Raw genomic sequence first — 14552 nt, forward strand, 5'->3', positions numbered from 1 at the left:
TGGATCTATCATTGGTTGATTTTCCTCCTTCTTTTTTTTTTTATGATCAAAAACAACCCCCCACCCGAGCAAACAAACACACACAAAAGCAGAAAGAAAGGGTCTTGCTCAGCAGCAGCATGGATGTCTTGGCTAGTTATAGTATATTCCAGGAACTCCAGCTTGTCCACGACACCGGCTACTTCTCAGCTTTGCCATCCTTGGAGGAAAACTGGCAGCAGGTGAATCATTTAAATTACTCCTGTAAATCTCTTAAGCGCAGACAGTCGATGCATTGGGGCTGCATTTCTGACTCTATTTTATTTTTGTTCTCTAATTCAGGGTTGGTTCTTTTTTGGTGGTTCTTTTTTTTCCGCGTGGGTAGACCTTTAAATCTCTGTATTTTTTGCCATGACAAACTGAGCAGTCCATTCAAATCTGTCTGCCTTCAGTCCTTTCTGAGCACGCCCGGCAGCACCTGCGATCCGGTGGCATTCTTTAGGGTTTTGTTTTTATGATCGCTACTATTTTTATTTTATTTTTGAGCTTAGATTTTTTTTTGTTGTTGTTCTTTTAAGCAAGGCTGATCACTTCCAGCCAGTGCTGACAACTGGCAGCTGGTGGAAACGGAATAGATCATTCTTATTTTCAGGTAATTAGTGTATGTCAATAAAAATCGTAGGTTAAATCAGAGATGGGGGGTGGGCAGGCATGTGGAAGCACTAGCAAAAGCTTTTAGGCTAAATTCTGTAACTAGGAAGGTGACTTACTTTCATTCTTTTTTTCTTTTTTTGAAACACACACTTCTTGCTGTATCTTAAAACAATGATGCCTTAGGCTGGTTCCAGTAAACTGATGTGTTTTGAGGCACCGTAGGGTTAATATGCAGACAAAATTAGGATACTTTAAAGATGGAACTCAAGTATTACGAATGCATTAAAATGATGGCTGGTGGTGTGAATAAATAAGACCAAGGAGGAGAGTAGGTTACAGAGAAAAGAGTTGTGTAAAATGAACTATGAGCCCAAATGCATAGATGTATAAATAGTTATCAGCTGGGATACTGAGGGAAAAGGAAAGACAGGATTTGTCGTTACGGCAGGACATTGTGAGACAATCCTGTTTCTTGATGTGGTTTTCTGGCAGAGGTGGTACGCCAGGCGAAATTCTGGAAACCAGTGTCTCTTTAAAAGAAAAAAAAATCCGCTGGTGGGTAGGAATAGTGGAGTGTGGCTGGGATGACATGTGGTGCTAATGCAGCGCACGGACCCGTGGCACTATCAGTGTAAGAATAACGAGCCACTGGATTTCATCTTGCCAGCATTCACCTTAGTCTTGGCTAGCGTAACGGTAGCATGTGTTAGGTCTCCAGTAAAGGACAGTTTCGGACGTTCATTTAATTTTTCCTTAGAAGTGTGTGTGGGGAGAAATGTGGATGGTAGGGCTTCAGGGGAGCACTCGGGCTGTAGCATTGTCATCCAGCTGGACCGGGGCTGGATCTTTAAAGGTTTACCCTAGTAAAATTGTTTTGCCTTCAGCTTTTATGTGCACACACACGAGAGGTTTATTGACAGCTACAGTGCGAACACATTCAGGATTTAATTTGCAAAATGACCGATCCAACTTTGCTTTATCCTCCGAGGGGGAGGGGATGCTTTTTGTTATTAATATTCAGCTTGCGCATCCATGATGGTCACATCTGCTTTCCTTTTATATTTTTAACATGCTAATTAAACTGAAGAGGTTAATATAATTTCATTTAAAAAATTAATTTCATAGCATTGTTGTTGTTGGGTCAGTTGCATATTCAGTTGCATATTAGTAACAGTCCAGACAGTCCAAAGCGAGATAATCTGTTGACATAGCCAGCATGCTTTAGGCAGTACTGTGTGTGATACTCTGTCTCCTGCTGCCTTCTTTTATGCGTGGAAGAGCAGCAGTTTGTTTTATACAGTACAACGTACCTACCCAAGCCCACTGTTACTATTGGGAAATTTAAACTCACACTCTCCTGGTTAAACCCTGCTGATTCTCCACATATGTATGAAAAGAGAAGTTGAAAATAATTTATTACATTTTCCCTTATTTCCCCTCAAATCCTCCAACCAGTGCCTGATGTTTCATAATACATCCTGTATTTACAGTTTGTTTTTATTCCCCTGTTGCTGTCTGGACTCTTCTTGCAAACAACGGGGAGCAAAACTGATGTATCAGTGGTGGGAGCAGCTGAAGCTGGCTGTACAGAGCATGCTGTCACGCAGGCTTGGCAGACCCACTAACACAGAGACCCCAATTTCATTCTTCTGAATCACTTGCAAATGTAGCCAGGTCTTGGGGATTTATTTATTTTAGGCAAACCATAGCAACTTTGGGACAAGGGATGTGTGTGCGTGCGTGTGTGTTTTGAAAGGTATCCCTTAAAACTCAGGCTGCAGTCGAGACCCCAGGGAAGAGAGCTGACAGGGCAGTGACTGATCCCTGTGGGAAGCATCAGGATTGGGAAGCAGCAGCTTTAATTTTGAGTGAAAACACTTGAATGGGTCTTGCCTCCGCTCCCGTGAAGAGCTCTGGAGCCATATCCGAGTTCCACAGAGGCTCCCGACCAGTGCTTCTCCCAGCAGCAAAGCAGCGCCCCGGGAGATTATTTCAGTCTCTTAAAAGGGGGAAGTAGTTGTGTCGGTCAAGAGCAGGCTTCCTTATCACGTTGTGAGCTCCAGTTGTTTTGTGATTAGCAGCTACTAGTGCTTGATGTGGAGAGGTTAGTCCGTGCCAGTTCCTGCTCCTAGAAATGGTGTCTACTGTGGTACCATAAAAGATGCACTTGCCCCACTGAAAATCAGAGCACGCCTTGGGGTGAAAGTGTTGACACAGTCCTGTCTTCCTTTTCTCCTGAGTCTGGACCACACTTTTGTAGCTGCTGGCTGAGGACTACACAGCTGAGGCAGTTGCTCATATTTCCGATTGTGAAACACCCATCAGTCACGGAGGGCACTGACAGCACAGGCAGGTTGCTAAATGCTTGCATGCAGTCAGCTGATCTCTCCCTTTTTTCCTTCCCACTGCAAGAGAAATGTGAGCAAGTTTGGTATGTGTGCTTTTGACAATTAGCATTGGAGTTGAATGAGAGCAACCCAGCAATATGTACAAAACAAACAGATTTTGTGTAGGAAGAGATTGTCATCTCTTGTGTAGGTTTCTTTTTTAGGGGGAAAAAATACAAACAAAAAAACCCTCATTCGGCCCTGGACATAGTTTACATTGTAAAAGTGGAAATACCTGAAGCTGGAACTGAATCCATGATGTGTTTCACGTTATTTTAAAACACATGTTGGGAAGGGAGGGCTTGGTTTTTAGGCAGCAAAAGCTTAGCTTTGCTATGTCAGCTTTGGGCGTACTCCTTCACGCAAAACACTTTTGAGGTCATGAGGGTTTTTTCTTGGAGTGGGGAGGTCAAGATCTAATGTGTAATTCATAGCACAACTTCATCAGGAGAGAGAGAACTTTGTTTAGTCTTTGTTTAGCTTTTCCAGCAGCGTTGAGCTGCCACGACACTGAGAGAGATTAAAGGAAGAGGTGGGCATTGGAAAATGAGGCGTTCACTGTATGTCAGCTGGCTGGTATCTCAGCATCTGTGTGTTTCTGCCTGGCGCTTCATCCTGGCTCTGGCTGAACCGACCTAGTTGCTCTCTGTCCCTGTGAGCTGACTCTGCAGTTCAGGACCAGGGCGGGGGGAGATTTCAGCACCTGCGTGGCCGCTGTGGTGCAGCAGGAGGACCTCAGGCCACATATGCCGTTGCTCGGGGGTAGCTGTCTGATGTGGCATCCCCGAGATTGGAACCAGACTGCTGGGAGAGACAGCACGAGGCCAAAGAGCGCCTCGTTACTCTGCAGAGGAAGGAAGTGGGTAGGAGGCTGTTTTTGAGGGAGGTGACTGTGAGGAGCGTAGCCCGTGCAGCTGCACGTGGTCCCACTCTCAGTGTGCCAGGCTGCAAAGAGGGGGAGAGCAGGGCTGAAGATTGGGAAGGGCTGGACATGGGGCTTCAGTCTGTTCTTCCTGCTGGGCCTTGACAACGTCATTTGGGGGGTCATTAAAAGATCAGTGTGCAGAAGACATCTTTTGTAGTCAGGTATGTCTCTTCCTAGGGGTAACATTTCAAACCACCCTTATTATCCTTCTCCATAGGCCCCTTGGAGGACTCTGGACTCACCATCGTTGTGTGGAGAAGGGGTCTGATCGGGAGACATTTTGGGGCTCTCTTCATATTCTGTGTGGGCCATAGGGCAGCCTCTAGCATGGCAATTCCCGTAATGTCGGAGCACAGGAGCACAAAGGGCACGTAGATGCACGGGGTCACCATGTGTGTAGCTGATGCAGGTGTATAAAATCAGCAGGACTTAGGTGCCAAACCCTGGCTTATTCTAAAAGAGCCAGCCTTTCCCACGTGTGTCATCGGGTAGAACAGGTCTAGCTGGCTGGCGGAAGTGGAAATAGCATGATACCATTTGCCTGACAAGCATTGCCGATAACATTTCCTCTTGCCTTGGCTGACCCGGTTGCTCTCAGCTGCAGCAAACAATAATGCTTCCAAGGGAGATGCACGTTTCCTGTAAAGCACAGGATCAAGGAAGCCTTTGTTTCGCTCTTGAGTCTGTCACAGAGCCTTCTTTGCATATTTTTGATCAAGTCTTCAAGTCTCAGTTTCCCCCTTTCTGAAGTGACTGACAACAAGGATGCTAAGGCAGGGTCTTTGCGGGGCTGGGAGGCTGAGTTTTGACCCGTTCTGGCAAAGTGCTTTGAGATCCCTGTGCTGTGTGAGCGCAGAGTATCCTGAGGTGACTAATCTAGCAGAACTCTTACATCTTAATGCTAACTTCTATTTGGCAGACAGGGTCATTTTCAGGCCTATAGGAAAAATTTCCACTGCTACTGGAAAGGAATAAATCACACTGGAGAACATTCCTGCCTCCCCATCGTCTCCATTGTTCTAGTTTAATGGCATAGTTGGCCACTACATAAACTAAACCATCTCTTTTAATATTGCTATTTCATCTTGGTTCCAGTCACAGTGTAACACATTTCTTAAGTGCTTATAGTACATCATGCCTCTTGAGAATAACTTGCAGAAATGGTTGACTTCCAAGAACAGCCACATGTGTAATGCAGTGTATTTCAGACTCTGAGCGCCAGTCCATTTATACCTGCAGGCTCTCTGCTTGCTCCATGTGCTGAAAGCATGCTCCTATCACCTTACAGAAAGAGATGGAGAAAGAGAGGAAAGACAAACTTGAAACTGCTGTCTCCATTGTTTCCTGATTCCTTAAATACAGAATTTGTTGTTATAAGTGATTATTTCTTGGCATTGTGAAAGTATAGAGCCCTGCAATCCATGTTACAGGTCTTAAATAGCTTATTGTGTATGTGACTTGTGTCAAGTGATTTTGAAATGGGTTAAATACCTTTAAGCAATGCACACTCATGATGTGGGTACTCAACTAGAAAATATTTTCTCTTATTTGTTTGGGATGCTTTAACCTCCCCTCCCCCAAGCCCACACATTTCTGTATGTCCTATTGAATAGGCAATGCATAGATTAGAGTAGTTTACATAAAAATCATGATATATAGCTAGTCTGCAATGTGATACTTCCACGTTGAAGTGGCAGAAGGTCTTCAGTTCCACGCAGTAATTTCACAGTTAAGCTCTTCAGGGTGGTATCTTCTGGATATTGTCGTATTTTTTGAGGCCTTGTCAAATGACTCTCCGCTGAGAAACATCCAGTGTGTTGCTTCTCAACTCTGCATTAGGAGACATGTTATAGGGAAGTGAGAAGGAAGCTGCTTCTGTTTGACTCTGTAGCTGCATATGAACAACGTTGACTGCAATTGTCCTTACAAAACAAAGGGATTTAGCTCACTGGCTGAGCAGCATTGGTGTTCAGTACATTAAGCAATGGGGTAATAGTACACCTCATCTCCTATGAAGTTTGTCACATTCTGCAGAGGGGAAGAAAAATTGTAGGCTTTTGATCACCACGCTCAAAGCCTCATGCAAAGTTATTCACAGGTATTGTAATTGGTGGCAGTTTTCCTTTTTGATGGTAAACTTGAATTCTGGAGGGTTAATAAAGGTGTTTTCAAGAATGGTGCTGAGTCCCTCTTACTTTCCTTTCTGTTCCCCTGGACTCTCAAGTACCTCCTGCCCATTCCCTTATATATTAATCTTTCCAAACTCCCAGCAACACTCAGGAGCTGCAAGTGCCATTTTTGTGGTGTCTTTCAGGCTCAAGTTGCAGGAATCACACACCTGAATTGCTGAATTTCTTCTCCCCACCGGTCCTCTTTGTACTATGGGTGCTTCTGCCTTGGTCCGAATGAGTCTGGATTCACTTGAACTGCAGGGTTCAGCTGATTCTGTAGCAAACAAACAAAGCAAACCTGCCAGCGAAAGAGCCTGCCCTCCTCCCAAATTTTCCTGGGTAGAGAACAGGTTGGGAGCACAGATGTTACACAGGTATATTCCCCAGCTTGATGCTGTTGTATTTGAGACTGTCCAGTTTTCTTCCATTGGCTTCAGTCTTGATGGGTGCTACACGTGTTTTGAGTGTCTGAGTTTGGTACTCTCTTGGCTGTGTCTCCTTCCCAGCTTTGCCACTTTGAGTTAAAAAATCATATGCCTGGTTCCCAAGATGCTGAGATTGTCTTTAAAGTCACAGATATTTTTATTTTTTAATTTTATGTTGTTTTTACTTTCCTTGCTTCTGAGCCACTGAAGATTTGTTCTATTGTCTTTTATTCTCAAAAATAAAAAAGCTGGGATTTCCAACAGTTACTTCATTCAAGCAGCTTTAAGAAAATGCTACTATTGTGGCATTTTGAGAGCTGGCAGTACAGAGATAGGTGCGTATGTCAGAAAAAGCTCGCATATCGCTGCATTCACCAGGCTGTATTTGCCATCCCTGCTCTGGCAGCAGCTGGCGAAGAAGGCTGCCTGGCTGTTCAGGTTGTTAGGCTGCCTGTGAGAGCAGGCTTCATGTCTCATTCCCCTTCTTAGAAGAAAATCGTTTCAGCCTTTATGCTCAAAGATAGTTAGACATTTTGGATTTCATCAGGACACCAAACGTTTGCTTCTCAGTTCTTCAGTTACAAGATTAGTTGGCAGCTCTTCCGTTCTTATAGGGCTGTGGCGAGGATTAATATTACGGGTTTGCAATGCTTGGGTACAGTGGCTGGGGCAGGAGAGGGTTGCACTAGGCGATGGGGAGATGGGCAGCCAGCCCCTCTGAAGCTGCCGGCCCAAATCCTGCCACACCAGGCGGCAGGTGCTGAAAGCGCAGGACAGCTCCTGCGCAGGGAGCCCTCAGCGGGGTGCGGCATTGCCTCGAAAAAATGAAAATAAGGATCCGAAATGTAAGCTTAAATTCCCCTTCCCAGAGGTCTGTATTGTCATTGAGACAACCCGTGCATAGCACTAATTTGACCCCTTCTCTAGGTTTTTAAAAGGTGTTGGAGTTGGGTGTAGGAAGCTCGGGCAGGAAGGCATGGATTTTTTTTGTTTAAAAGGTTTAATGTATCAGCTCTGATATATTAAGCTGCTCTGATGCTCTTAATCCTTTTAAAGCAGGTCCCCATCCTCTCCCTGTTCTTACACGTGAAGGATCCTTTCCAACCCAGAGCATTTCCGCCCAGTGAAACTGTGTATTCATTACATGTGTTATTATTTGGAGAACTATTAAGAGGCATGTGGTATGCTTTACAACGTACACTAAAGAGTCTGAGTCATTTACGCACAGACTGCTTATTAATGCTTGCTGAAGGTCCAGCAGGCATACTCGTTTAAGTGTCATAACGGTTTTGAACATGGTGCTTATAGACCATGTCTCACATGTCCTAATCCTCTCGGTTATTTCCCAGTATTGTGGACCCCAGTGCAAAGCTGGAGTTTAAATCATACGTGGGGGTCAACAGCTCCTACTCCGCAAGGGATAGAGAAGTAGACAGTGACACAGGCGAGCTTGGGAGACAGTGTGATTGATGGGGAGGGATGCGAAGGAGAAGGACGCTGGCTTGTGAGAGGCTCTTCTGAGACATTCCAATTAGTGTCCTGATTTACAAATCCTGCCCTTAAACCTGCAGCCTCCCAAGGTCAGTTTTAAAGGGACACTGGCATAGGGTTGACGTTTGACTATGATGGACCTCTGTAAACCAACATGTTCTGACAGAAACTGCCATCAATGCAAGTATCTCCGTTTATATAAATAAAAAAGCCCTGGAAGCAGGGTTTTTGTTTTTTTTGGATGGGATCGTCTTGCCCACCTGCTGCCTTTGCAACTCTTGCGCTGCAGCATTCTTCCCGTGCAACTGAAGTGAAGTGACTGGAAATCAAAGTGCAAATGACTGTTTGTTTGGATTGTGTGGTGAGGAAAAATGCACGCAGCATGACAAGTAAATTAGATTTTAAAAATGCTTTCACTACTAATAGGCTACTATGTTGTTAGGCATTTGGTTTTAATCCTGACTCTCGAGTGGGCAAAGTTCATTTTCGAGCATAAGGGAAGTTCTTGGGTTTGTAAACATTTGCAATTTCTGCTGACTTGTCTTTACGCCAGCCCAGGAGGGGAATCAGCATTGCGCTGAATTGCTTTGTGTTGGTGGGGGTGAAGTAGGGGATTGCCTTTAATCGCCTGCCTTTATTCTCCACCAGGGCTGGATGGAAAACAAAGGTTCCAGTGAGCAAAGGCCACGGTGAAAAATGTTCAGTGGGTGGAAGAGTAGAAGGGGTAAGAGGTGCTCCTGTCTGCTTGCTTTTTACACCCAAAATGGACATTGGCCACATCACAGCACTTAGGTGTGATGTTAGAGACCCAGATTTGAGTAGCTGCTTTGATTCAGGTCTGCCCTTCCAGATTATATCTTGGATGTGTGAAATTTCAGTGGATGACGTGGTGGCTCCAAACCCAATATATTCCAATAAAACACTTCAGATTGAACAAAAATGTAATTTTTTTGGAGAATGTTTGGTAGAAATATTTCAACCAGTTCTACTTTCTAGAAGTTTTCCTGAGGGCCTGGCCCTGTTTTTGGTGTGAGAGACTTGGTTTGGCTAACATCTACGGCTTTGTTATTAATTTTAGCCTTCTGTTTCAGGGCTTGCACCCCTAAAACTTGATTCATTTTTCCCAGCTATTAACAATTTGGCTAGTAAAAGGTATCTAGGCTCTGTGTATCCTGTGACTCTCTTGCATCTTTTGAGAACTGCAGCCACAACCCTACGTGATGCCGTAAGCAATGTCTGGTTACTTCTGGTTTCTAACCTGGGGGCCTGCTCTCCCTCCATCTGGGCGAGGGTCTGGCAAGGCGTGTTGATGCACGAGATGCACAAGAGCGGTGCAGTCACACGTTTTCCTCAGCTCCTCACAACCGCTGGTCACTCTTCTCTCTCCTCTGCTCAGCTGCTGCTGGTGAGGTGCTGTGCCGGTTTGTTGGCGAGGAATCAGTGCACTCACCCTCCCCTGGCACCTCTGCCTTACCGCTGGGTCTGAGGTGTCCCACATCCCAGGGCGCAGGGCGAGGTCAGCAAAGCTTTGTTGTTTTCCTGTGGCTGCACAGCGGTTTGAAGGGTGTCAGCCCTGCAGAACTTGCTGCTTGCTTTGAGCTGGTGAAAAGTACTAAATAATCCTGGTTTGGGGTTTGGTTTTTTCTTTTCTTTCTTTTGGCCTCCCCTGTCAGCCTAGAAAATTTATGCTGCTCCGAAGAAAACATCCCACTCATCTGCAAGCTACTACAGCTGCCGCGTGAGTAATAAAGTATGGAAAGGAGGAAGGGAGAAGGGAGAAGAAAGATGGGAGCTGGTGTTTCATATGGAAAGCATCAGCCCAGAAGTGGCTTTGTTTCCGACACGTGGACAGTGGAGAGGCTGTGTTTGCTGCTCAATGGAAAATCTGTGCCGGTGGAAAGAAAACTCCCTCATTAGTGACTAGATCAGATAGGGAGGGACTTCGGTGTCTCTTGCTTTTATTTTTAAATTTGTCAGCATTTTAAAATAATAAGGGAGAAGCAAAGGGCACTGGACTGACTTGATTTGAGAATACAGCCAGTTTGGGCAAAATAGCTCTTTTCTGTCTCCATCTGACACTGCTGTCCCAGTTACTCTGGTAGTGTCACAGCCTTCCCCCAGCTGTTCGTAAGCTGTGCCAGCACCTCAGAGTGGCTGTGAACGTCTAAAGGTTGCCGTATATCAGGTTCATAGCAAGGTGCATGTTCCTTCTGTTTGTTTTTGGTTTCTGATCTTTTGGGATGTTGTAAAATCATGTTTATAGGCTTTCCTGCACAATGGAGGAAACCAGGAGCTTGGTTTTGGTGCTGAGAAAGGTGGTTCTGATGTAACCAGAAGCTTCTGAGAGTTGGGGCTTTAAGAAACATTGGGGGTTGCAGTCAAATAGTGAGAGTAAGGGGTGTTTCTGTCTGATCGACCAGAGGAAGGAAGCACTTACAGTTTCGGAGGTCTCCAGTATCTTGGAAGAAGAGGCAAACTGCTGTAAGTGCTGACGTGACCCAGTGAAAGAGCTTGTAAGGTGCTTCTCTTGCAGGTTTGAGAATTTCAGGGTAAGTGGATGTCACCTGGGGTAGTTTCCTACTGTCTACTGCAGAAAAACAGCGTAGACTTCTCTTATCGGCACATCCCTTAGCTGTCCTGTGTTTTTGAAGTGCAAAGACGGATTGTTGTGTACAACATTTGAAAACGGAAGGGCCTGGTTTAATCTGTGGGGTTTTTTCTAGAGGGAATGAATCTTTTGGTGTTTGATTGTACAGTTAAGGTCAGGAGGAGCTTTGCTGCTTCTTCCATTGATTACAGGATGAAACCTTCCAGACACAGGCTGAAATCTCTGTCTCCAGTGCTTCCCTGGATGAAGATGTTTGCTTGAATCAGTGCCTCAGGAGCTGGGGTGATTTGGGGGTTAAAGAAGGTAATGTGGGGGCCTTGCTCTGCTCGGTTTGCATGCCTCCAGGACAGCCTGGTCCATGCTGTACTTCTGAGTTGGCTGCAAAGCTCATGCTCTCTCTTCAGGCAGCCCTGATTTTCTGCTCACTCAAGACAGTTTTGTTTTCTGAGAGTGACTCCTTTATTAATCTTTCTTGGATGCTGGCAAATGAGTTTCAGGGTGCCCAGTTTAAATACTCTTTAGTGAGTGTGCCTAGCTCATCTTGGGCTTTCTGAGCTTTGGTGGTTTGTTTAAAACATGAATAAGCCCCAGTTGTTTGAGCGAGAACAGAAGAATGCCAGTGCAGTTACTTGGTAAATGGGTGACTTCCCAGCATAGTTTCTCAGCGCTGGGAAGAATACCAGTAGGTGCACAGAGCCCTACAAAGGCTGCACTGGAATTGCTTTTTCTGACATGAGAAATTCATGTTACATTTCTTTGAAGAACACATTTGAGGGACAGCAAGGGAAGCAAGGCGTGTGTGGTTTCTTACTCCCAAATACCTCCATTGCATGTGACTTTTAGAAAATGCTGAATACTCATCTTCCAAGTCTTGAGTGCCTGTCAAGCTGGACACTGAGTGGATGCCCTAGGTTGAAGACTCCTCCTTGCTGGAACTGTCTCACATGGATTATCTTTGTGCAGTGAGAGCTATACCAGCTGCAAGGCCTTGTAATTCAGTCAGTGTTTTGTTTGAGCAAGCTGCATCTCTGGTCGGATGTTGTTGTACTGTGGTATAAGATAGTAATTTCTGTCTCCTTTCCATTTCTTTATGTTTAGGTGGAAAAGGTCAAGGAAACCTTTGACATTCAGTTCTGAATGCTTTTTCTCTTTGCAAATGGGAAGAATAGTACCCGCATCACATTGGGGATTTCAGATCAGTCAGTGAGTCAGATCCTGGGCTGATGCAAACTGATGCAGATCTGCCAAAGTCACAGTGCCGATATGCGGATTTACACTGGCCCAGTGTCCATGAAGTCACTTGACACCTTGCAGGAGAATGGTCTATACAAATCCCAGGTCTTGTCAGGATGTGGAATAAATATCAGGATGTGGGCAGAAAACAGCACACCCATTTTAATGATTTGATTAAAACAATATTGCTGCTCTGTGGCTCTCATAAATGTATTTCCACTGGTGTCGGGAGGAGGAGATATTCTCAAGTGCCATAATGAGAGAGTACATTTTTTAAAATGTTGCACAATAGGCCACTAAGTTGTGCTCTAGCTATATTGGCTTATTTCTGTTTTATAGTGAGTGTGGCCTTAAGGATCCTATAAATACCATTTCTCCCCCCACCTTCAGCTAATAAATAATGGAAACTGTACCGGAAAGAAATTTTCCTTCCATGAAAGAGTGGGAGGTCCTGAGCTGCCCTCTATAAAACAAAGGATGTAGCATGATTTGTTTTCTTTGGTTTTTCAAGTGAAGAAAATGTGGGGGTGGGAGGGGAAGAGAAGATGTTTCTAAGCGCTAAATGTGCTCTCCCCAACACGGCAAGGAAGGATGATGCCTGGTGCGGGCATTGCTTCCCCCAGGACAGTAATACCCATCTGTGAAATGAAGACAGATGAGGGAGGTTTCTGAACAGCCTCAGTGCATGGGATGAAGGAAGGATCCCATTCTGGTTTACCCTCGGGCTTTCATATCCAGCAGTGGAAACCAACCTGAAAGTGGGTGTAAATGAGTGTCTAAAGGAGCTCTTTGTGTAATTCAGTGGGCTGTGTTGTCCAGGGGTCAGACTAAATTATCAGAATGGCGCTTTTTGACCTTAAAATCCGCTTCTGTAAGTAAGTCTGCTTCAAGACCTTTTTGCTCTGTTTTAATGATGTCAAAAAGCTGTAGTGCAAATGTGAGTCATGAAGAGTCCCTGCATGTGCACATATGGGCGGCCAGACACGTTTCATTTCGAGGATCCATCATACGCGTACTGTATGTCAGGTTGGAAACGTGTCTCAGAGGAGAGACCAGGTTTGTGGAGGTGGGGGCTGCCTCCTGCGCTGACTAGAATCAAAAGCGAGTCCATGTCATGTCATGTCATGTCATGGAGAGGGTGTGAGGCCACATTCTGACTGCAGCTTGGCCTCTAAGGTTAGAGAAGGGTCAGGGAAGACCTTGTGTTCAGCTTGGTCTTACTGGCTAATTTTGAAGGCAAATGAGGTTCAAGAGCAGGGTGCACATGGTGAAAAGGCATTTTTGGTCACTGCCTTCATCCAGCAACAATAAACTGTGCATATAAGCATATCTGGTCCAGAAACAAATAAGCTTGGAAATTAGCACTGTTAGATCATAAAATTCTTCTGCCCAGGTGCCATTTCTTATTGTATGATTTGGTGGTGCTTTCCAGTCTCATTTGAAATCCATGTAGTGTGAGGCCCTGCTTTCCTTGGAAGCATGTGCTAAAACCTAATTTAGGGGAGGAATGTCTAACAGGCTATTCTGTCTCCTACCTGCGTCTAATTCGTCCCCCTCCCATATTCTCTCTCTTCTCCATGAGCAAGTCCATTGCTTTGTTTGGATTCACACTGTTCATAGCTGCATGGTCTGTGACCCTTTTTCCCATCTTCATCTATACTAACTCTTTTGAGGATTTTTATCTAAATGTGAAACGAGACCCCTGCTCATTGACTGGAGATTATAACACTGACTGTGGAACAGACGTGATAAATAGTAATAAATGTGCATGTCCCTTTCAATTTTGTCATACTTTCCATCTCTGTGTTCCTTCCAATTTTCCTGTATATCAGATGCTAAGAATGTGTCCTCGAAACTGTATTGGTCTTCTCTGTGGCTTATCTGTTCTAGGTCTCTTTTCAGCCTTACTGGATCTCTGCTTTGTAGTGAGCGTACATGTTGTGTTGCTGTTTCTTCTATAAATGCATTAATTTGTCTTTTTCCAAATTCAATCTCAAGAATTTATTTCCTGCCCCTGTGTGGTTTTCTTTATATACTGCGTCTCTCTGCTGGCATCACAAAAAAATTTAGCATTTCCTCCTTAAGCCCTTTTTCCTGCTTTTCTTCACAATGCAAGCTTTTTATCAGTTTCCTTAGTTTTCTGATTTGTTTTTTATTAAGCATGTTTTTATCGTGAGGGCTGCGATCCATCAAAGTAAACGGAAACAAAGAAATTGATGCCAAGTTTTTGTTTGTTTAATGAAAAAGATCAGACTTTAAATGGAGATGAAGTCAAATCGGTGCTGATGACTTGACTTGATGGTAGCTGTTTCTGAGCGCTGGCTATTGACAGCGAGTGGTGGAAGATCTCAGCATTTTGAAGAGCCTAAAAACAAATACAACCGTGGGGGTTGAAAATCACGTGGTATTAATATTGGGAAGAGCAGGCTCACTGTGAGTTGCTGCCCTTTGTTCGGGAAACAGTATCTGTATGCTGGTTGGTTAGTTAGTTAGTTGAAGACGGCTGGTTTTGCGGTTGATGGATGTGAGGTGGGTGTTTAACCTGGGTCATGGTTAAAGGGGAGAGGCCCCTTGAATTTCGGTGCCCACCCAGCACACCTCTGCCCTTCTCTTCAGCAAAGGGACCTGCTCCGACACGGGCAGGGAGCAGGCCTGCCCGAAACGCTACAGGGTCAGCGG

General features: G+C 44.8%; 1 protein-coding gene across 1 annotated transcript in view; it reads left to right on the forward strand.

Annotated features, from left to right (window-relative positions):
• Positions 1-119: 119 nt before the first annotated feature.
• The window catches only part of KLF7 (Kruppel-like factor 7 (ubiquitous)), a 63648-nt gene continuing 49215 nt past the window's right edge, over positions 120-14552 (forward strand). Inside the window, exon 1 of the mRNA XM_009576048.1 lies at positions 120-221. Coding sequence (XP_009574343.1) covers positions 120-221 — 102 coding nt within the window. The remainder of the gene's footprint in view (positions 222-14552) is intronic.

Source organism: Fulmarus glacialis, unplaced genomic scaffold (assembly GCF_000690835.1).
Source record: "Fulmarus glacialis isolate BGI_N327 unplaced genomic scaffold, ASM69083v1 scaffold7614, whole genome shotgun sequence".
NCBI classification, from domain to species: domain Eukaryota; kingdom Metazoa; phylum Chordata; class Aves; order Procellariiformes; family Procellariidae; genus Fulmarus; species Fulmarus glacialis.